Source organism: Labeo rohita, chromosome 3 (assembly GCF_022985175.1).
Source record: "Labeo rohita strain BAU-BD-2019 chromosome 3, IGBB_LRoh.1.0, whole genome shotgun sequence".
NCBI classification, from domain to species: Eukaryota; Metazoa; Chordata; class Actinopteri; order Cypriniformes; family Cyprinidae; genus Labeo; species Labeo rohita.
The window spans coordinates 8,372,216-8,397,380 of NC_066871.1; the positions used below are offsets into that span (position 1 = coordinate 8,372,216).

Here is a 25,165-nt window from a genome sequence, read left to right on the forward strand (position 1 = left end):
AAAGTGATTGGAAAAGGAAAGTCATTTCAAAAAACATATATATTTTTTGTGTTTGGAAAAAAACTTGCACCAATAAAAGGTTACAATAAAACCAGAAAAATGCACTAGGACAATACATAATCTATTTTGAAATATGAAGTTCATAATGCACGACAAAGGTGTCATAACATATTCAACTATGTTTTATGTGTTTAATGTCACACTGGGGTAAAGTAGCACATTAAATAAAAAACACTGAGTGGAATAATACTGGTACTGCAGACTAAAGGAAGGTTCAGTGGCTCAGGTGCAATATTTCAGATGAGAGATTTTATCTAAATGAATCCCAGACAATACGTGCGAGAGCTACAGTAAGAATCCTAGGAGTGAAATGAGATTCCATGTATTCCTCTAATCTATAAACAAAGAATCTAAATTATTGTTAAGTCATCTCTGGCAGCTTTTTGAGCAACACAGGCTTTACACCTTATATGTTATATATCTTACATATCCTTATATCTTATATAAGTAGCTAGAGTATATTTGTAGCAATAGCCAACAATACATTGTATGGGTCAAAATGATACATTTTTCTTTTATAACAAAAATCATTAGGATATTAAGATCATGTTCCATGAAGATATTTGGTAAATTTCCTACCGTAAATATATCAAAACTTAATTTTTGATTACTAATATGCATTGCTAAGAACTTAATTTGGACAACTTTAAAGGCAATTTTCTCAATATTTAGATTTTTTTTTTTGCACCCTCAGATTCTGGATTTTCAAATCTATGCTAACAAACCATACATCAATGAAAAGCTTATGACTGGTTTTGTGGTCCAGGGTCACATATGTTATATACCTTATATCGGAATTGTGGGATATAAACTTACAATTCTGATATCATAACTCACAGTTGTCGAGTTAAATCTCAGAATTCTGTGAGTCTGAATTACGAGATGTAAATTCGCAATTTCAAGAAAAAGTTAGAATTATGAGATTAAAAGTCGCAATTGCAAGTTTTTATCTTTTTAGTCAGTGGTGAAAAAAATGGGTTTCCATAGAATAGACTGAGCAAAATTGTAAGACGATAAAAAAGTGGTAACATACACACAGATACAGTACATACACATTTTAATTATTTTATAATAAATATTTATTATTTTTTAAATATTTAATATATAATTTCATTATATATTAAGAAATTTACAGAAACCTTTCTACTATTGTAACTTTTCTACTTTACTATTCAACTTTTAACTTAAATTATTAGTCCAATATTGCGATTTAAAAAAAAAATATTGCATTGAATTAGAAGAATTGAACTAATTTCACTAGTGGTCTCTAACTTTTGGCCCCCGCTGTGTGCTGTGTATGTGTTGAACAATTACTTGCTATGAGCTCTACTCGGGGATCACCGCATTTATAGTATTGAAGTAACTCTTTCATAAGAGCTAAGCGTTTTGGCATGTCAAAAATCTTTGGTTTGTTTACTAGAGGGGCATTACAAGCTTTTTGAAATGTACAAATACTGTTTGTTTTATCTTGAGAAGCCAGCTGCTAAAGCAAGGCTGGATATGGGAATTGAAAACAAATGCAATTTGCAGATTTATTTTCTCCTCTGTCACACAATCCCCTTCAATGTCACTGCCATTTTGTGTGCTGCACGCCTGCTCACTACAGCTATGCTGGGTTTTTTTTTTTTAATAAATAACCAAAAAAATCCATTCTTCTCATGAGCTCATGCTATTGAAACCGGGTTATGTGCTTTGCCAAGTGAAAACCCTCAGGGAATAGTAATCAATATATATTTATAAGTTGAAAAACTAAATCCAAACTGGCCTGAACTATTATTCTTAAAGGTGAAGTGTGGAATTTGAATGTGCAGAGACAACAATTCAAGGATCAGCTTCCATTAATATTGTAAACACCGTGGTGGTGGGTTCAAAAGCTGCTTGTTTGAGCCAAGGTCAAGGTTTGGCTGGTTTGCATGACTCCAAACAATAGCAGAAAGGTTTAAAACATTTATGTTTGACATAATTGAAAGAAATTTTACACTTATTTTCTGAGTCTAATGGAAGATGTTGATTGTCATAAAAAATTATTTCAACCCAACTCACCCTCATGTTGTTCCAAACCTGTAAGACCTTCATCTTCGGAAAACAAATTAAGATATATTTCATAAAATCTGAGAGCTTTCTGACCCGAAAGAGAAGAAATTGTTGTCATATACCACTGTCACATGGACTATTTTAACAATGTTCTTACTACCTTTATGGGCCTTGAACTTGGTAGTGACATTGCTGTCTATGCAGGGTCAGAAAGCTCTCAGATTTCATCAAAAATATCTTAATTTGTGTTCTGAAGATGAACAAAGGTCTTACAGGTTTGCAACGTCATGAGGGTGAGTAATTAATGACAGAATTTTCATTTTTGGCTGAACTGTCCCTTTAAGGCTCCTAAGTGAAGACTAAAATGCAAGCACCAGACAGATTCCTCCACCACACACTGCAACGTGTATAGCACTATAGTGGTAATGATGTCACTGATGATGTAAAGAGACAATCTCTACAATCTCTTTACACATCTTTTCACTTTAAATACTCCTCTGTGGGATGCTGTTACATGTCTTGAAATCATATTATTAAACTGAGTCACTGTCTGGTTCCTCTTCACAAGAGAGAGAGTCACGCATAACGTGGTGTCCTTTTCTAGCAAGCAGCAAGTGATCAAGGGCTCACGTCACACTCCACATGGCCAAAGACAGAGATCAGCCAGGCCTGACAGAAGGTTGGGGGAGTGACGGCTGCATCGCTCCAGACTATGAGCTCACAGAGCGTCTCAAGGAAAAAGTGGCCTACAAACAAAAAAAAAAAAAAAGTGTGGAATGTGTATTTTTTCCCCCCTATGATTATTAAAAAAATGCTAATCATTACTATAAATATAAATAATTATAACAATATAATTAGTATAGTATATAGTACCCTTTCATTACAGAAAAATGTGAACGTGTGAAAATGTTTCATAACAGTTTATTTAACTATGACATGTCAAAACATGAAATATTGTTTTTGAATTTCTACTTGTACATCCACAATCACTTGCACTTGCACAAACCTTTAGAATGAATTTAACTAGGCAGCAGGGATACAAAAGGTTGGGAAGGTTAAATGATTTATGGAACGACTAAAGGCTGTTCCAATTTTGCGAACGCACAAGAGAACAGTGATTCAAAACTTGTTTAAGATTTGGTTTTATCTGTCAGGTGACCTTTTCTCTAGACTGCACAGCTCTATTCTACCGCAGCCAGAATCCATAAATCCTACGGCGACTATTCATTCATGATATACAGCGGCCTCTAAAACAGTCTGGCCAAGAAACAAAGTATTGACATGTTAAATTGAGCGTGATGTTTCATTGCCCGCCAATTGCTATTCTTCCTATGTCAAAGTGACGCAGTCAGAGCTTTTTTCAATACGACGGTCTGATCAAGAGCTGCCAGCTGTGCTCTCCGAGACGCTCGTGCAGAGTTTTGTCTCTCTAAACAAACTTTAGTCAAATCCCAGAGGAACGACTGAACTATTTACAGCAGTCTTTAAAGATACAAACAGAAAAGAGCCACGATTCCCTTGACAGCCAATTGTGAATAAAGAAGCTTTCTGCGGCTCGGACTAACATCAAACGCAAATGAGCTAGATTTCTCAGGTGGCAGATGGTGCTTTCAAAACACTGTTAAAATTCCAGATTAACACCAGCTCCAAAAATAAATGATCTATGACAAACTTTGTGTAAGCTTATGCATGATCAAGGTCCGCCATTGTGATAGAGATAACAGCGGAGTTAAAAAATAAAATAAAAATAAAAATAAACAATAGCTGTGGATGCAAATGACTAAGCTGTTTGGAGTTTTGGAGAATGGCATACAGTGGGGTCCAAAGGTCTGAGACTTCTCTTTACATTTTTTCCTGTAATACAACATTTGTCATTAGAAATTGCATTGTCAATATGATCCATACGCAACCCAGGCTCATGAAAATACGTGCCTCTATATACATTTCTGCAACACCGTAATTAAGTACCTTACTGCATGTATTGCAGCACTTTCAAACTGAAATGTCCGGAGAGTGGCGCTAAAACAGGCATTTAATAAGTGACTGTGGCATGTGTTAATTATGATGCTACAGGCACGTATTGCTGCGTTTTTATTATGCTGCTTGAGGTAAGTATTGCGACCGTGCAAAATGTAAAGATCCAGGGAGTGTCGCTAAATGTTAATGCTCTACTACACAGACCCAACCCTAAACCTACCCAATAGTGTTAGCAAATGCAAAAGTAATATAAAAACAAATATGTTGATGCTGTGTTATTTTAATTTCCTTGTGCAGATTTGAGCTGTTTTGTCGAACCGTAGTTTCACGGGGTTCGTACCGGAGCTCTTTGCCTTTCAAATGCAATTGCCACATTGCGCGAAATACCGAGCAAACTTACTGAACTAGAAAACTCATGCGCATGAAGCTGTATATGTGACAACAACGTTCAAAAGTATCAGTTTTCAAATTATGCAGGATGTTTAAATTGTTTAGAAGTCATAACATAATAAAAAAATAACTGCAATTAATTGTGTGAAAATTTATTAATCTCTGTACCTGTAATTCATACCTTGTGTGAAAAGGAATAAAAGCTGTCTGAGTTTTACTGCCTCTAGTGTTCATTTAAACTGGAAACTGCAGTAATTTGTACTGTAGGTCGTTTTTTTTTTTTTTTTCAGTTTTGCAGAAATGTATATAGAGGCACGTATTTCCAATGAGCCTACAGCATCTTCTGCTTCATCTTTACAAAAGCTCACAAATATGTAATAGCTTAAAGGAATAATTGAACCCTCAAGCCATCCAAGACGTAGATGAGTTTTTTCAGTCAAAACAGATTCCTAGAAATTTTGTATCACTTTCTCACCAGTGGATCCTCTGCAGTGAATGGGTGCCGTCAGAATGAGAGTCCAAACAGCTGATAAAAACATCACAGTAATCGACTAGTATTTAACAAATCCATCATTAAGATGTTTTTAACTTCAGACCATTCCTTCTGGCCACAATATTGCTTTCTCCAGTGAAAAAGTTGACTTGTCTGAACAAGCAGAGGAATATGCACAGATCAAGCATGGTTTACAAGCGAAAACAGTTCTAAACAAATATGTCAGTAGATTCTGTTGTGAGAGGACAACATGGTATGGACTTTTTCACTAAAGTAAGTGTTGTAGACTGGTATTTTGTCCAAAAGCGATGGTTTGTGGATTGTTTTGATGTTTAAACTCTCATTTTGATGGCACCCATTCATTGCAGAGGACGCACTGGTGAGCAAGTGATGTAATGCTAAATTTATCCAGATCTGTTGAATCCAATGAAGAAACCAATTCATCTACATCTTGGATAGTGTGAGGATGATTAAATTACTAATCAAGAAATAGTGCAGAACATTAAATGTTTATCTCGAGGTTTAAATTTAGATTCCAAATTCCAGATATTCAAAGCATTCTAAGAATTTCAAGATAAAAAAAGGCTATTATTTAGTCATGAAAATAAAAAAAGGAGCTGAAAGAAATGAAAATCTATTTTAGTTTCTGAGAGACATATATACTCTCCACAAAGAAAGAAACCTCCTAGGATGCACAACATAAAAAATGGGATAATTCACTATGTACTGACCTTTAAACAATGGGGTGCATCTCTTGCAAAACCGTCATTCAGCTTCAGCTGTCCTTTATACAACTTTAAGCATCATGCTGTTGAAGGAGAAAAAAAAAAAGAAAGACAGCACTTTTCCCTGGCTTTCTGTATGTTTTGAAAATCACTCTACTAAGTCAATAGGACCTGGAAAATGAAATTAGGCCATTATGCACCTGGTTACCATGGCAATAACAAGACCAAGTGATCCCTTAGTGTCTCTCAAGTACTTTACGGATGGCCTCATTGACTGCATTCTGATAACCCTCATTCCTGCAACACTTCTGCTGTTCATGAGGTTTTATGAATTTGCTCAGAACATGAATATTTCAAACGCCTTATTTTATTTTATTTTGTTGCATTGCTGCTTCTTTTTCCTGTCACGGGTTACAATTTCTGCCACCTTAGGCAGGTCTATTTGTCCTCTCAAAGACAAACAATGCAGATTGCTCGTTCATCTGCATCAGTATATAATTAGCTTATTCTAAGCGGAGGTCTTGTTTGCCATGCCAAATGCCCATAAGGACTGGTATAATTTTGTAAATACAGAACATGCAAAACAAGGGATTAGTCCAGAATATAACACAATAAAACTGATTTATATTATCTCTCTCAAGATACATAAGCCTATCTGGGGTTTGAATTTTAATTGTGTAAGCAACTGTGTAACTGGAAACTAAATTGACTTTTGATTAAATCTGATTTAGTTAGGTAGCAGAGCTTCTGTAAAGGTATACCAAACTACACATATACATGTGCACACGATTTCCAGAATTACTCGCTAAATGCCTACAGACAACATTGTATAACAAATAGACAAACAGAAGGGTGCAGAAAAAAAAACACCCTTAATAAACTTATTTCACTTATTTTTTACCAGTTTGGGATAAACATGAGGCTAAGGTGGGAGAAGTTAATTAGCAAGTGTCTGCATATCATTTCATATTAAATATGCTATCATCTCTAAATACATAATTTTAAACACCTAGTGTAATGTGGCAAAAGTGTCAACTTTGACACCTGTATGTATAACCTACCGTATGCTACTAGGCTGTGCTGATGCAATTATATATTTATCACAATTTCGTTGTCCAAGTATGTAAAAGGTTTCAGTTTTTACATCCACGTTATTAAACCATGCAACCACCATCAAAACTCAAAACTCAAAGCATCCACATGATGATGAGATGATTAGGTGAAAGTAAATTCACTAGACACATGCTTTCAGCTTATGAATAAGGCATTTTATATACCAGCTTCCAAAATCTTGGAAATCTTGGACATCAGTATTTGACGTCAACCTGACTTTGACTTAACATTGGATTTTGTTTACACAACCTAAAAACAACAAAATATCAACAGCAGCTGATGTAAGCTGATTAAATTAGTTGATATTAGTTATTGAATTGACATTGAATTTTGTTGTCTCTGTGCCAGAAGCATCAGCAAAAACACTGACCGCATACAGAGTGTTTTCATGATGTCTCTGATAGCACACGTACATCTTGGAGACGTCTATTTGACATCTGCATTTACATTCGCAAGACGTAATTTGCTCATCTGCAATACGTCTATAGGACTTTTCCTATCAGATGTCAAATAGACATCTATTAGATGTCTTTCAAGATGTTTATGATTTAGAATGTATGTAAAACTGACATCTTACAGATGTCTGCCAGATGTTTGTACACAGTAGATGCTTTCCAGATCAAGAGACCTTTAACAGACATCTTGCAGACGTACGTGTGCTATCTGGGGTGTCATCAATCGGCTATATTGGCAGCACGTAAACAATGCCACTGAACAGAACAAAACTCGCAAATTTTGCTGATTATTGCTGCTCAATATGATTTAGCAACTTCTACACGTTTTCTCCATTGTTTGGACAACATAAACTTATTCAGTATACATTAACCGTGCAATCCATGCTATTTACATCCGAATATCTCCAATATGGCGGAGTCTCAATAAAAGTAATCTATTAATTTTTATACAAATACAAGCTTATGTAAGTTTCAGACATTTCAGCATAGATAAAAAGTTAGATTAAGTTTGCTTTGTAACAAAATGACCCTAATAACAGCTTTGCTTTAACGTTTAAGAGTGTTTTAGTTAATGTATTAATTTATTGATTTTAATAGCCAATCCCCTTTAAAGACAATATGTTTCGCATGCTGCTGAATTAGTCGCGTTATATGAGTTGCACATTCATTTTACATGCAACATGTTCTTTATGTGAGAATTGCAGGATTTGATATTGATGGACACGCATTCCGCTCTCTCCCTCCTTCTCCTAATCCTTTTGTTACTTCCATGTGCCCATACTTGGGTCTCTCCCCTCCTCCTCTCTCATCATTACGCATTCAGTCTCACTCAGCGCTCTGTTCAAGCGCAGCTCATTGCGCTCCAGACGCTCAACGCACCCGAGTGCGCAACACCGCTGGTGTTTAGGATAGTAGACAAAACACAGTATAGTGTTTATTGCAATGCCACACTTGGAACGATAGAAATCTACATCTATATTCAAACATTTGCATACTTCAAAGCCTGTATAAACCAACCGTGGCGCTCAAGTATCCTTAAACATGAGCATCATCTCGGATGGCGGTGATGTTCTTGATGGAGATATGCGTGCTGACACTTCATGACAAAAGATACCCAACTCTGTTTTTCAGCGTCCGATTAGCCGCGGCAAAGAAGAGGAGAGAAGAGCGCAGGATGAAAAGCACTGGCTTACTACTGGGTTACTTTTTGATGAAAGTTCTTGTGTGCGACGCGGAGGGAGAACCTGGGAAAAACCTGGATGGTTTGGTCACGGCGTCCGGGTCCAACGACTCCAGAGACGGGGAAAACGGGCTCTCTGAGACCCCTCACACGGAGGACAGGTGTCGGGGCTATTATGATGTGATGGGTCAGTGGGATCCTCCGTTCGTGTGCCGGACGGGCAGCTACCTGTACTGTTGCGGGACCTGTGGCTTCAGGTTCTGCTGCGAGTTTAAGAACTCCAGATTGGATCAGACCACCTGCAAAAACTACGACACTCCGCCGTGGTCCATGACGGGCAGACCACCGCCGAAGATGATGGACCAACACGATCCGACTAAGGATAAAACGAATTTGATTGTGTATATCATATGCGGAGTAGTTGCTATCATGGCGTTGGTTGGGATATTCACCAAACTTGGTTTGGAGAAGGCGCATCGACCTCACAGAGAGAACATGTCCAGGTAAGTGACTTGTGTTTACAAGTTCAGTTATCTAGTATCTAGTAATCTTTATATGTATATGTATTTGTGTCTATTTTTATTTATCCTTTCAGGAAGTTGTTGTAAATTGTTGTAGAGCTGAGCAGTTTATTCCATGTGGAATAAAATGATACAAATAGGATTTCCTTAATATGTCAATATTTAGACAACAATGCGATTCAACACAGAGCAAATGGAGATGTTTACTTTGGTTGCTTGCTTGTTTTAGTTTCAGAAAAGATCTTACAGTGTTACAAACAGTTCTGCAATTTGCAAGATATCAAAAATCTGCAATCAAATGTTTCATTATGCACTCAAATATTTGTCATGACAGCTTTTCTGAAACATCAGAGATATGCTGTTTGCACTGATTTTATAGCTCGACAATTTCACGACGTCAACAATGACCTCATTTTTATCTGTTTTTATTCTGTACGAAGTATGCATATGCTATCAATGAGCAACCTCTAAACATGACAGCTTTCCTCTGGGATGTCATTCAGTGTTGCTCGAGGCTTTCAAGGATTACACTGACACAACTCTATCCATCACCATGACCTTGTGCTAGTGGCTTGATTTTCCTGTCTATCTGTTTATCACTCAGGCAGTCTACGACACTGACAAGTACAGAAGCACAAAAAAAAAAAAAAAGCTTCTTTAGTTTTACAGACAGGTATTTATTTAAAACTCAAGGTTTAGTAGGCCTATTTAAGTGGTGGAATGTACAAAGTAACTTTCTTTCAAATCAAGAAAAAGGATTTTCATTCTTTCAATAAAAACGTGTTTTAAAAACATGTTTTCCCCTGAAGACTCGAGATAAAGTGCGGATAATCAGAGAGAGCTGAAAGCAGACGTACTACAAAAGATACTGACTAGCATTCAGGTCTAAATCATCTGTTGATCAGCAGCGTTTTAAACATTCATCAACATCTCCGTAAGTCTCTAATTATCTCCATGGTGAGGCACCGATTTTGTCTATAAAAGCTTCTGCTCTAAACAAATGCACTCTCACGTATGCTCACTCATCTAAACATCAGCAGAGAGGTGTCCATGACATTAGTAGGATAATGGACACTGATCTGTGTCTAATGACGCTAATATATCAAGGACATTCTGTTTGTGCACCGACCTTTCACTGTATTTGGACTAACCCATACACACAATCAAAACTCATATGTACTGTCCCACCCACCACCCACAACCAGCTATTTACACTGTTTTAATCGAGTGCCTTTTGAATATTGTACCATGCTGACTTGTACCATTTTAATCATTTTCATGATAGCTCAGTGTATCTCTGCAAAAAAGGTGTTACCTAACATTTCAAAAGCTTTAGTGTAAATAAATCTATCTGTTTTATGTTTATGTACTCCCCAAATGGAAGTTGTGTAGCTTTTAGACAATGTCTCATAGGTATATATATGATAGTATACTCTTAAAGGGACAGTTTACCCAAAAATTAAAATTCTGTCATTAATTACTCACCCTCATGTTGTTCCAAACCCGTAAGACCTTTGTTCATCATTGGAACACAAATTAAGTTTTTTTTTTCAATGAATTCTGAATGAACCATAATTTTATGAAGCTACGAGAATACTTTTTGTGCGCAAAGAAAACAAAAATAATGACTTTATTCAACTATTCTTCTCCTCCACGTCACCATCTGGCACTATTATTGAGAGTACTACTACGCATGTTTTTTTGGAACATTTCGGTTGCATTTCATGTCTATGGAGGGTCAGAAAACTGTCAGATTTCATCAAAAATATCTTAATTTGTGTTCTGAAGATAAATGAAGGTCTTACGGGTTTGGAATGACATGAGGGTGTATAATTATAACATAATTTTCATTTTTGGGTGAACTAACCCTTTAAGTACTGACAAACACTGTTTTCTGTTTTCAGCAGATATACACAGTTTAACCCTCATGTTTCAATCTTTTTGACCTAAAGAGGATTTTCTTTTTCCTGAAAATGCTAGTTAATGTTATCAACTAAAACTCAATGACTTTGCTAAAACAGGGTTTAACAACTTCACAAAAAAATTATAATTTCTGTACTTTTTTTTAGGATTTTTTTCCCCACCTTGTGGTGAATTATCAACCTACAAAACATTTCTTAGCATTTTTTTTAATGATGCTATATTATTGCTAAATCTTGGTTTCAATCTGTTTATCAACTTGTTTTTTTTTAATTAGCACAGGTTTTGCATTTCTTTTTGGAACTGATTAACGACTTCATTGATCTGAGCTTATGCTTCTCAGATTTTGAGAGAACATTGCCAAAATGAATAATTGCACAAATGAAGCATAATTTGTGGATAAATTTGGCAGACTTCACTAAAAAACTTAAAAGCATAAGCTCAGCTCAATGTGGCCTAACAGTTCCAATCAAAAGGACTAATTCCAAGATTTGATAATATTTAGAATAATGATTACATTTACACAATTTTTTTTTTTTAGAAATCCTTTTTTTTTTTTTTTTTTTTTTTTAATAGGAACACCAAATTATGTAAAGTATATTTAAAGTTTATTTTAAAAGAAAACAGCAAAAAATATTCATGACTTATCTTCATCTTGCATTAAGGGGTGTTTTTTTTTTCATTTATTATTAATATTATTATTATTATTATAAGAGATATTTTACAGGCTTTTTAATGCATTTTATAGATAGGACAGTTAAAGGTCCACTGAAGTGCCTTGAAACACGCAGTGTTATTCTACGTGGTGATGTAATTTAATCTAAAACAGGAAGACAGGGCGGGACATATTGAGTAGCCCCGCCCTCTTTTAAAATAGCCAATAGTGTTTCATATCTATCTGCTCGTGCCAGAGCTGTTAAAGGAGAAGTCCACTTCCAAAACATAGATTCACATATAATGTACTCACCCCCTTGTCATCCAAGATGTTCATTGCTCTCTTTCGTCAGTCGTAAAGAAATTATTTTTTGAGGAAAACATTTCTGCATTTTTCTCCATATAATGAACTGATATGGTGCCCCGATTCTGAACTTCCAGAATGCGACTTCAAATGATCCCAAATGCAGTTGTAAACGATCCCAGCCGAGGAAGAAGAGTCTTATCTAGAGAAACGGTTGTTTATTTACATTAAAAAAATACAATTTAAATACTTTTTAATCTCAAACGCTCATCTTACCTTTCTCCCCCTGAACTCTGTGTATTCTGGTTCAAGACAGCTAGGGTATGTCGAAAAACTTGATCGTATTTTCTCCCTCAACTTCAAAGATCATTTCAAAATCATCCTACATCGCTGCAGAAGTACCGACCCAGTCTTTGCAAAGTGAACATGCAAAGATCAAACACTCTTAACAAAAAAAAAAAAAAGAAAAAAAAACACATGAAATGAACTGTCATGAACTGGAACAAAAACGGTCCAGCCAGAGTAACACAAGATGAGCTTATGGCATTAAAAAGTATAGAAATTGTGTTATTTCTTTATGACCGAAGAAAGGAAGTCATGAACATCTTGGATGGCAAGGGGGTGAGTACATTATTTGTAAATTGTTTTTTTGGAAGTGGACTTCTCCTTTAAGCTTGGTAAAGCCATAAAGCCACATTTGACAGCTTATGACAGCCATAGTCTAATAGATCACCCCCTAGATTCAATATTAAACTCTTACTAAAACAAATAGTGATCATAATCATGCTGAGGCTGTGTATGTTTAAAAGTGTTTAATATATGCCGACTCATGCATATGATCGGCTCCGTGTTATCTCGTCTCTTGACCAAGCCCGGAGTCGACTGTGCCTGCTGTCGTTGTTCACGTGACACAACGCAAAACCAAACCTTGTTTGCCCCAATAGAAAGCACTGTCTGAATTGTTCCCTATCGCCTACATTGTGTACTACATGCCATTCACCATACAGAAAATACTAACACTGTGAACAAGTGACCGATCCCAGCCACAGCTTCAGCGTCTATTTATAGTGAAGGGGGCGGGATGCTTTGGATTTTAGAGAGCATTTAATTGGACAGAAAGTTTGATGAGAAACCAAAGCACAGTGTGATGCCATTAAAATTACTGATTCATATTGGAGGAAGTGAGAGACTGTAAGCTTTGAATGCTTATATCTTGTAAACGCGAATCATTGTTCTGGAGCACTCTAGCTTATAGATAACTTTAAGGCTAACATAGTCATACTAAAAGCCAAAAAACTTATTTTGATTTCATGGGGACTTTAAGAGATGACAGGAAAGCACTGGGAAGAGAGAGCAGGATCGGCAAAGGACCTCAAGAAGGGAATTGAACTCGTGTCACCGTGAGTGCAGTTGCACTGTATGTCGATGCACTAACCATGAGGCTACTGGTGCTGACCATGTCTAACTTTTTATCAAATTAAATGCTCTGTAGAATGAGAATGTCCCTCCCACTTATACAACCCATCATCAAGGAGCAAATTAGGTTCATGGTGGCGACGTAAACTAAAGCTTACTTCACAAAAAAAAAAAAAAAAAAAAAAAAAAAACATAAAAATGAAAATAAATAAATATATGTTTTCTTGTTTCAATAGGAAATGCATCAACACAGGAAAGAAAACTACTCAGCAAGATATTTTATACGAATTTCATTTTGTTCTAATAAAACGCATTGTTGCAATGCCTCTTTCAAAATTTATCTATAATCTGCTGAACAAACTTTAAGGCCATTTTGATGAGGAAATGTCTGTCACGAACAGTATAAATATGTATTGAATTGCTCTACATTAATTAACAGTTTTTTGTCAGATGAGTAAATAAAGCCTTTCTCCATAGAGCGCTGGCCCAGGTGATGCGCCAGACAGCTCCGGGAGAGCATGTGGAGAGAGAGGAGAGCTTGGCGGTGCATGGACAGCACTACGAGAACATGCAGGCCAGAGCAACAGGAAACAACCTGCGTAAGTAAATCTGTTCCTTACCATCAGAGCTCACGCACAACAGGTCGAATCCATGTCACTCAGAGCTCAGTTTAGCTCGTTCTGGAAAACACTCTCCGCTGTGACAATCCAATAGTAGCAGATGCATCTTCTTCACCCCAGAGAAGCAGCTGTGAGGTCCTATGGCTATTCATCAGTAAATATATTCGCCTGCTTGATTCGACTCCTACTGAGAACAGGGGAAGTAGTTAGAGAAGCCCATTTTTGGCGTGTCCGGTGGGCTGCAGTAGCACTTGCGTCTATAGTGATCATTTAACATGCTGAGATAGTAATTACCACAGGCTAAGTGGCTGACTAACACACACAGCAAGCACACACACACTCTCACACACAACTCTATCCCATCTCACTCTCTCTCTTTTCACCTCACTCATGCTGTTATTTCATGCAAATAATACAAATGTGCAGGAAAATATGAGAACTAGCGAATTATCACTAAAAATATCCTGTTTACTTTGGCAAGTGTTCTAAAATGGATTGTTCTGATACTGGATGCTGATTGGTCAATACATTATATTATAAAACATATAGTTGTCGTAAAATTGTGACTGAAGAATATAATAAAATAGATAATTCTGGTCAGGGATGCTAGTTACTATAGTATATCATAAAACAGACATTTTCAGTCCTAAATGGTCAATGATTGGTCAATACAGAATATTATATATAACTGATAGTTCTGGTCCTGGATGTTGATTGGTCAGTTCAGTAGATTATAAAATGTATAATTCTTATCCTGGATGCTGATTGGTCAATCCAATATATTATAGAAGTTCTATATTCTATAGTTCTAGTCTTGGATGCTTATTGGTCAATACAGTATATTATAAAATGGCTAGTTCTGGTCCTGGATGCTGATTGTTCAGTGCAACTGTAAAACATATAAAGTTAATCACTGAGGAATATAATAAAATAGACAGTTCTGATCCTGGATGCTGATTGGTCAATACAATATATTGTAAAATGGGTAGTTCTGGTTTTGGATAGTGTTTGGACATTACAAAATATTATAAAACAGAAAGTTTTGGTCCTCTATGCAGATTGGTGAATACAATATATTATAAAAATGGGTAGTTCTGGTTTTGGATGCAGATTGAACATTACAAAATACTATAAAACAGATAGTTTTGGTCCTGGATGCTAATTAGTCAATACAATATATTATAACATGCCTATTTCTGGTCCTGGCTTCCAAATGGTCCATACAAAGAAAAATTCATGATATAGTAACAGCTATAACACGAAACTGCTGTTCACTGTGTTGCTTCTTTAGCAGAATGATATTTTTGTTGCAGAATTAAATACTGTTTTAATGAAAAATATGCTCTTGATATTGTTAATATGTGGAAACCATTGTATTAAAGTGATTATGCACTCAAGGCCATAGTATCGTATTGCTTAAATATAACTTCCTTTAATTTAGCTGAGGCAAAAATGATTAAGCTTTGTTTCACAAGTCAATGTGAATATGCCATTTGCCAAAAGATATCTGCCATAAAAACACAATCACAGAAAGGCTTCCTCCATAAATAATGATTAAAATGAAATATTACAAGCCAGGAAGTCTAATTCAATAAAGTTCAGCCCACAGACAGCACTGATTTACTAACATTGTCTTGTGGCATGTCACAGTGTTGCCATGGTGCTGACGGTTTCCCGATCTGTTTCCCAGTTGTTTAGATCAATATGCCTCGCATCGAGTCTAACAGTTACACTTTATTTGACGGCCTCCTAATGAAAGTCAGAAAAGCAGTTGTAGCAGATGTCGTATGCTCTTTTTATAGCCTGCGTGTTTCATGCAAACCAAAGTGCCTGGTAACGCATGTTTATGTAACTAAATTGCTGCACAAAGTCTGGTGGCTTTTATTGTAATTCAGTGGTCTGACAGCTGTTGCTTTAAAAGAATAGTTCACCCAAAAATGAAAACTGGCTGAAAGCGTGCTCACCCTCAGGGCATCTATGATGTAGATTAGTTTATTTTGGACTCTCAATCTGACGGCACCCATTCACTATAGAGTATCCATTGCTGAGCAATTTCCCCAATTTTCCCCCTATTTCTTTAACTGTGGAAAAAGTCAAAAAGCAATTTCTGAATTTGGTGAAAGTGGAAGTGAAAAGCTTTTTGTTGATGGAAGATGGAAGAAAGGGATTTCATGGAAGGAAAACAAATCGAGCACTTAAAGATAGCTGTCTGCTTTGAGCCAGAGAGTGAAATCTGTAGTGCACACCCGTGTTTTTCTGCAACAACACTTGAGAGGCAATGGGAAATGTATGTTAACAGGCTGGCTGAGTGATTGCGCTTGCTGCTGAAAGTGCAACAGAGCAGAGCGGAGCGACATGCAGGTGTTGCTCCTCTAAAGAGCTGTCTGTACCAACGCAGGGGAGAAATAACATTATGAGAGAAGGGCCGTCTGCAGGGAACTCAAGACATCTCGCTGTACAAAACAGGGAAAACTGTCCAAACCCCTGGTATGCTCACATTCAAGGCTCTGTGGCCACAAAGCCATTAAAGTGTTTACTCGTGAAGTGCTGACTGGTACCATACTGGGACCAGGGGTTGGCTTGGCCTTGTTGTGTTAAACAAGGTTACACGCATGAAGCAAAGCAGAGCAAAGTCGAGAGCCATGCCATTCATGAAAGGTGAGAACAGTGAAGTAGAAAATTAGTGACGGAGCTGTTGCGGCAAACCATGCGTTGTGCTGTGGTGCTGATGTGGGTGACAAGTTTAGCTCTGGTCCTTACTATACACTAACATTGAAAAGTTTGGGGTCAGAATTATTTGTTTTTTTTTTGTTTCTTATACTCACCAAGACAGCATTTATCTGATCAAGCATACCATAAAAACCTTTCAGCATCATTACTCCCGTCTTTAGTGTCACATGATGCTTCAGAAAACATTTTGATGTGCAGATTTGCTGCTCAAGAAACATTTCTTATTATTATCAGTGTTGAAACAGTTGAAAGCTGCTGCTTAACGTGGAAACAGTGATTTTTGACTTTTCATGATTTTGATATATATGTTGATATGTCACTTTTGGTAAATTAAATTCATCCTTGCTGAATATATACTGATACTGACCCCAAACTTTTGATCGGTAGGTCTTTTTCCTCTCATTTTCCCTAAAAACTCATTATTGGAGTAGGTTAGTTTAGTGTAATGCACTCAGGTTTTTATATTTTAGTAATTCTCCAACATTCGTTGACGTCAGGCTAATAAACTGTATTCTTCAGATTTATGATGTTAGTGTCCATTAAATGCCTTTTATACTACAGGGGCCGTTGAATGCTTGAATCTGATTGGCTGACGAACGCTCTAAGATGTGCAGATATTTTCAGGAAAACACACTGCGAACGTAGTTCCAGGCAGCGCTTGACCACATTACATGTCCATATCACTTCGCCACATGATTTCAGGTCCTAAAATAGGTCCTTAATGCCTAAAACAGCAAAATAACCAAAACCCACAATGCTGGCCAAACAAATAAATACAGTAAACAACAGGATAAAAGCGACAGATTATTTCCATGTTTTTGCCACAAAATTACGTTTATTATGTACAGAAAGCACATACCCTATTTCTCCCACTCTCTCTCCCTTACAGATGCACACACATACAGTTTGCACACACATTAGCATACACGCGAATGTTGTTAGCGCTGCTCTGATGATTAACAGCTTAAAAACTACAAGACATTTCTCACAAGTGAGGTAACAACTGCGCTGTTCTTGAAGAAAATGAACTTATTAGTAGAGACACTGCTGCCGATCACTTTTGAGAGACGCACAGACTCAGAGAGGTAACGTTAATTCAAAAGCTTAATTTCTCTCTCTCTCTCTCTCTCTCTCTCCATCTTCTGTCTGCCTGCCTGTCTATCTAAACTTCATTATTAACTGCATTAGTTTGCTGCTCAACGGCTCATGCGTTGTTACTAGGTCTAAAATGACGTTTTGGAATTAGCAACAGAGATGTTAAATGAGCTGTGTAAGAAATTAATCCTACTCACAACAGCATTTTAAGGACAAAAACGATGACGGACGAATGCCTCGAAATATATTATCTGATTGATGTCTTGAGATGTGGTAACTGTAATATAAGCGGAATAATTGACTTCAGTCCATTGAATTCTTCGAAAAAAATGCACACCCGAGGCCGCATCACCAACTCGGGTGTGCATTATAATTTTCGAAGAATTCAAGAGACAAAAGTCAGTTATTCCTTACATGCTGTATTGTTCTTAAAGGATTAGAATAAAAAATTCCTGATAATTTACTCACTCCTATGTCATCCAAGATGTTCATGTCTTTCTTTCTTCAGTAGAGAAGAAATTAAGGTTTTTAAGGAAAACATTCCAGGATATTTCTCCATGTAGTGGACTTCAATAGGAGCCAACGGGTTGAATGTCTAAATTGCAGTTTTAATGCAGCTTCAAAGGGCTCTACACGATCCCAGCCGAGGAATAAGGGACTTATCTAGCATCTGTCATTTTCTAAAAATTATATACATTTTATCCACAAATACTCATCTTGCACTAGCTCTGCGATGCATATACGCATCTTCACGCATTGCGTAACCACGTGTGGTTAGTTTTTCGTCTGTGCGCTTCGGTAGGGTAGGTTGGAAAAACATCTCATTTTCTTAAAAATAGTTCAAAAACGTATATACTTTTTAACCACAAATTCTCGGCTTGTACTAGCTCTGTGATGCATGTATATGACTTCACACATTACGTAATCATATTGGAAAGTCGCACGCAGTTAGTTCTTCGTCTGTGTACTTAAGTTGAAAAAAGCTAAGTTGTTTTACCTCTTTTTTGATTTTCTTTACATCAGCATCTTACCTCAGACCGCCTTAAATCAGCTGACCTCCATTTTTTCGATGCTGGAGCAGGGATGTAAGTTAGACAAGAATATCTCCGATTGAGCGAATGAGGTGTTGTGTTGCTGGATGTAATAATGAACATAGTGGTCGTCATTTACTCCCGATATCTGAGCCGCTGAAGATGCAGTGGATTACATTTGTTTGTGAAGGGAATGCACCTCCCGATCTACATATATCTGTCTATGTTCGCGTAAATCATTCGTGATCCAGCTTCACTTACAGCAGAAGTGAGTATAAGGGTTTTTTTATGAATCTTTGCGATCGCCTTTCCTAATAATGTGCTAGTTAGCAGGTTTAGTGGCTAAACACGGCTAAAGTAAACAGGCTCGTCACTCCACAGAGAGAAGAGAGGGGCGGGGCGAGCAGAGCTCATTAACATTTAAAGGAACCTCGACCAGAACAGGATGATTTTTGCAGAGCTAATTTTGGCAAGGTAAAAAGATGTTATTTACACTACCATTGAGAAATTTTAACCAAAGCATTTATAAAAAAGTTACAGAGATTTCATTAAGACTCTAAAGAATCATATCAACTTGTGGAAAATGGGCATCCAATGACCCCTTTAATGCGTGAAGTTGAGCTAGTGCAAGATGAGCATTTGTGGTTTTAAAATTTTTTTTTTTTTTTTTAGAAAATGACTGATTGTTTTGCTACATAAGACCCTTATTTCTCATCTGGGATCATGTAGAGCAATTTGCAGTTCAACCAGTTGATTCCCGTTGAAGCCCACCATATGGAGAAAAATCGTGAAATGTTTTCCTTAAAAACCATAATTTCTTTTTGACTGAAGAAAGAAAAACATGAACATCTTGGATGACATGGGATGAGTAAATTATCAGGAAATTTTTATTCTGGAAGTGAACTAATCTTTTAATCATGAAAACATCTTCATTGATTTCACTTTTGATTTGAATATCACAACAGTGCTACATTTTTGCAATCAATGAAGAAAGATTTTTTTTTTTACTCACAACGGTGTAGTTAAACCTTTAAACCATGGAATCTAGCCAAATCTTGGCTCCCTGGACGATACTGTTAGTGATGAGGCAACTATTAATTTAATTGAAAGGCAGGACCTATCTTTCTATGAATGGTCCATCTCCTCCTCCTCAGACTGTCTCACAGCCAAAAACTTCCTGTCACTCTCGACTGTATCTAATAACGAGACAAAAACCCAAAAATACCTCTACAACGCACGGACTTGAAATTACATCCATATTCTCAAAACTGAGTCATAGTGGCTGGACAAACAGAGAATTAGCATGAGCAAATCAGCGGCTGGAATGCAATTCACAGTCCCGGTCCAGCAATCCGGGTTAACCAAGCACAAGAAACTTGGTTTGGCTTGAGTGCTTCATGCCCAACCACTATGGTTTTTCATTACCATACAGATATAACTTGCACAATAAGTCTGGGATGCCCACAGTTCTGCTGTAAAGCTCTGGTCCAAACATTTACCAGCACAAGCTGAGAGGCTGTTTTTATTTAAACAGGTGACAGAAATGATATATAATTAATTCACCCCCAGAGCCAGTGTTTGTACAGCACAGTTTTACTCATGAGAATCTGCTTAAACTCAGAATCTGCTGGGCAAAGAAACTAACGGTGACTCATTACTATGGCAGTTAACCTAATCAACTCTCAGTCTTCTGTTTACACATCAAAACAGCTTAGAGCAGTTTTCAGAGAGCTTAAAGGATTGTTTGAGGTGAAAGCGACATGAAGATGAATCGAAATGCAATACCTAATGGAGTAAGACTACAGCTAAGTCATTGCTGATGAATCCAGATTATAATAATGCTGCGCATTCTCTGTGCATACAGTAGAGAAACACAACAGAAGAAATTTTACTAGGAGTGAATATTCCTGTCAAAAGTCCTTGAGTTCAGCTGTGGTTACACAGACAGCTTTACCTGGTTTGCTGCACTGCTTGTTTCCATGGAGATGGTGTACGATTTTGCTGACCATTGTTTTTCTTCCCTGTGAAAAATACAGCTGAACTGGAAAAAAAGGCAAAATAAACCATCATAATAGGATCAGATGGGTGTTGTGCCAGTGATTGCACATTTAGCATGATGGGAAATAATGACCTGCTCATAAATGCATCCACATATCAGTCTCAGTATGTCAGGTACTTGTCATGTAGTTTCAGCATATTACAAACTTTTCCTAAATATTTGCCAAAATTGTGTCACTGGGAGGACAGTAAGGAAAGTGATTTTTGAATACTAAAAGTCTGAGACCAGGGATGGACAATATATCTATACCATATTGCTCATCTGGCATTTTTATTTACTTAACTTTTTAAAAGTTGTGTTTATTTTAATTATTATTATTATTATTATTTATTTATTGACTGATATTGGATACGTAATTGTGCTAATTTTCCCAGTTTTTACATTTAAGTCACCTTAAGTGTTTTTCATTTTTATTTGTTTTTTTGGGGGTTTGGTTAAAAAAAACAGGTTTTGGGATTTTGATAAATTTATTTATTCATTCATTCATTTTTTTATTATTTATTTATTATTTTAACTGATATTGGATATTTAATTGTGCTCATTTCCCCAATTTTTACATTTAAGTCACCATTATTTTTTTATTAATTTTTTTTTTTATTATTATTTTTATTTTGACTGATATTGAATATTTAATTGTGCTAACGTACCCAGTTTTTACATTTGAGTCACCTTCTGGTTTTGGGATTTTCATAAATTTCATATTTTTATTTTTCACAGAAGCTGTTATGCTGACATATATTTATATATAGTTTTTCTTTTTTGAGATCACATTGAAAATCTGGGATTGGAAATTTTATTTATACCTGGGAATAAACAGGTTTTGGGAGAGTAGGAACTATATATAGCTCCATTTATCAAAGAAAAAAAAAACATTACTTTTGGACTTTTGGACTCCACTGTATATTAAAATACCATGCTCTCACAACTGACGCCTTTACTATACTATAGTAATAATGCAGTGAATTGAACATGGCTGAGAAACGAGTGGCCACTCTTCTACTTAGCAGTTTGTTCATTGTAGTGTCTCGTAATGGTGCTAAACGCTGACTAAAATATGTTCGGGGAGGGTCTGAAATTACTGTTATTGATTTTAATGAATTTAGGCAGGGACAGGTAGAGCGCGGGCAGTCAGATCAATTATCGCATCTTAAACAGAGTTCCCTCTTCCCTCTAATGCCCCACTCCCCCCGCTCGAATAATTATCAGTTAATTTCCTGCCAGTCGACGTGCTGACAGGTAGGTGGCTATGTAAATCAACTGCATCCGAGGAAGGCTGCGATGACTGGCAAGCAATGGTGTGGACTTCTCAGATCGCATAGGATCCAAGTTAACACATTATAATTAGAAAAAAAAATTGCACACCATCAAAAAACAAGCAAAACATATAAATAATCCCCGATTGGAGCGGTGACATAAATCGCGCGTCTGGCTCGTCAGAGGGTGCATGGAGCTCACACTGCTAAAGCAACTGTTGAGAAGATGAGAGCTGAGAAAGGCTGCTTTTTTATCGGGCCCAAATTGGCTCTTTGAGAGCTGTGTCACAATAGGGGGTGGATTGCTTCAGACCTTCATACATCCCACCATCAGTCAAACACTCCCACGGATTGAGCTGAAAACGGCCATACGTGATTGTAGAGGAGCAGTTGCCCACGTTAAAAGGGTCATGTTATGAGGAATCCAGTTTGATCTTTTGTCATTTTTTGACTGTGTTAAAGCATAAGAATACCATATGTTTGCAGATATTCAGGAAGCTAAGTTCACATATTTTATTCTCCAAAAACAGACAGTTATTCTATTTTGAAATGTGCATTCCATGTCGGAATGTCTGTTTTTGTTTAGATCTGTGTGATTCCCCCAACTGCCAATTTATCCAATAATATTTCAAAACTTTGGGTTGCCAGTTGGCGGAAAACACAACATATTGCTGCCATGGAAGCCAGCAAACGAACTGGGATCGCAGATTCTGCCCAACTTACAAAGCCTCGGTGTTCTTATGCTATATGACCATAAATATATTATGTGGACAAATTGCGCTCATTCCTGTTGTGTGTCCTCAATTTGGCAACCAAAGTGAGCATCAAGTCTGAGGAGGAGGAGATGGGAGAAACAATTCTCTGGACTCCAGTACTCATTTCAACCACTAGCTGTCAAAATTACATACTGCACATTTAAGATGCAGAAAAATGACTTGTTCTAAAATCCTTCAGATTGCAGAGATATTAATAGCCCATATTTACAGGTCAACATCACCTATTTTGTGTTCAGAAGCTTGGCTTGTGTAGTTACAGTGATATAATATAGCAGGATGGAGAATGTGTAGCACCTATAGCTCTGCATAGCCTTTTGATGAAGCCAAAGAGTGGCTGGTTAGAAAAGAGGATCTTGTTTGATTACTAAAGATTATTTGATTACTTGTTTGAATATTTAAGATCCCTGGTTATTTCAGTCTTATACTATCGGTTTGTTTGGTACAGAGACCTACACATGTGGAAAATATATATCATGGCCACATATAAGATTTTATTTTTTATTTATTTATTTTTTTTTTACCATGACTAATTACTTTATGACCACATTTGTGACCCTGGACCACAAAACCAGTCTTAAGTAGAACTGGTATATTTGTAGAAACAAATTTTTAGACAACTTTTCAGCCGATTTTCTCTATTTTCTTTTTTTTTTTTCTTTTTTTCGCACCCTCAGATTCCAGATTTTCAAATCAGCCAAATATTGTCTTATTCTAACAAACCATAGAATGGAAAACCTATGTCTTCAGCTTTCCGATGAAGTATAAATCTCAATTTCAAAAAATTAATCCTTAGGACTGGTTTTGTGGTCCATGGTCACATTTTATTAATTTATCATAGTTTTACTTAAATTGTTGCCACTATAGTAGTATAGTAGTATGGACTAATACTAGATATTAATTATATTGTCATAAAGAAAAAAAAAAGCTGTCAAATTTGCTGTCACTCCCTCAGACCTTGTATTAGATGCACTCACGCTACATCGTCAACCATTTCTATGTAATAAAAAAGGCTAGATATACGATGTTATTAACGGTGGAAAATGTGTTGTTGTTTGTGAAAATGGTCTCTAGCATAAATATTAGTGCAGATTATTTTGTGATCCTGTCATGGGTTTCAGGCTTTGGTAAGAAGCTAGTAGAGTTGCACGATTAAATGTTAAAAAATCTATTAAATGTTTGACAAAATCATATTGAGACATTCAAATCCAGTGCTACCCCATGACCAATTCATACATAATTTATGAGGTGGCTTATATGTACAAATCCGTAAAACCTCACTCGTACAATTTTGTACGATTTGTCTAGGCCCCAGTGATGGTTAGGTTAGGGGCGGGGTTAGGGGTATGTCATTCGTACGAATTTATACGAATCAGGGAACTTGTAAAATATGTATGATTTAGCACAAAACGTGAGGTTTTACGAATTTATACGAATTAGCCACAATGTAAAATATATATTAATTGCCATGAGATTGGGTTGTCAAATATGAAACATCTTAACAAACAGTCTTTTCAACCACACAGTATTATTTATTTCTTGCAATCATTCATATTATCACAGAAGAATCTGGAGTTTGGATATAAACAGTGATGTCTATGGTAGCCGATCAAAATGGAGCAAATTAAAATATTAAAATATTTATTTGTCACTGAATCATTCATTTAAGAGATTTGTTCAAAAATGCTGATTTATTGAGTAATGGAACAAGTGCAGTATTTATGAGCGCATTATTGAATCATTCACTCAACCCATTCCAAAAAAAAATCATTCAAATTAATTTATTTTTAAATAGAATGGGGGAATTAATATTTTGTTATAGCCTCTATGAAATTACATGTTATCTTGCTTAGTTGAAAAAAAATTGAGATTCTTAATTTATGCAGAATCATGCAGCTCTAGATGGTAGTGTTAAAATATAGGAAAGTTAAAAACTATATTTGACCCATTATCAAAGCTGCGTCCCAGACAAGAGAGCAGCAAACCATAACTTATGATTCGATATGTAAAAGGGAGCATTTCTTAAAGGCACAGCAAAAACAAAACAAAACAAAAAACAACCTGTTTGATTAAAAAGACGAAAAAAGTCATTTTTAAGTCATATCAATTTTAGTAAAACCTTTAAAATTCTGAAATATTTTTCTTATAGTGGTTTGTATGCTGTGTGTCAGTATGCATCTGCAGTGAAGACAAGAAGTTGAGTGTAGGGCAGTTGAATTTTGTAAGTCCTAAAAAATTCATAGACGAGAGAGAGGGAGAGCGAGAGAGTCATATAGAAGTCTAATAATCTATATTCATATATTGAACAGCCCAGTTAGTTGTATGCATCATTTTTTGCACTGTTTTTCAAATCTGGATTCTG

At 36.3% G+C, this 25,165-nt stretch overlaps 1 protein-coding gene across 2 annotated transcripts in view; it reads left to right on the plus strand.

The window, feature by feature from the left end:
- The first annotated feature begins 8,081 nt into the window (after window positions 1-8,081).
- Window positions 8,082-25,165, plus strand: part of shisa9b (shisa family member 9b) — a 44,469-nt gene continuing 27,385 nt past the window's right edge. For both annotated transcript variants that reach the window (XM_051105673.1, XM_051105674.1), the window contains exons 1-2: window positions 8,082-8,930; window positions 13,720-13,841. In XM_051105673.1, coding sequence (XP_050961630.1) covers window positions 8,305-8,930; window positions 13,720-13,841 — 748 coding nt within the window. In that variant the 5' untranslated portion in view covers window positions 8,082-8,304. The remainder of the gene's footprint in view (window positions 8,931-13,719; window positions 13,842-25,165) is intronic.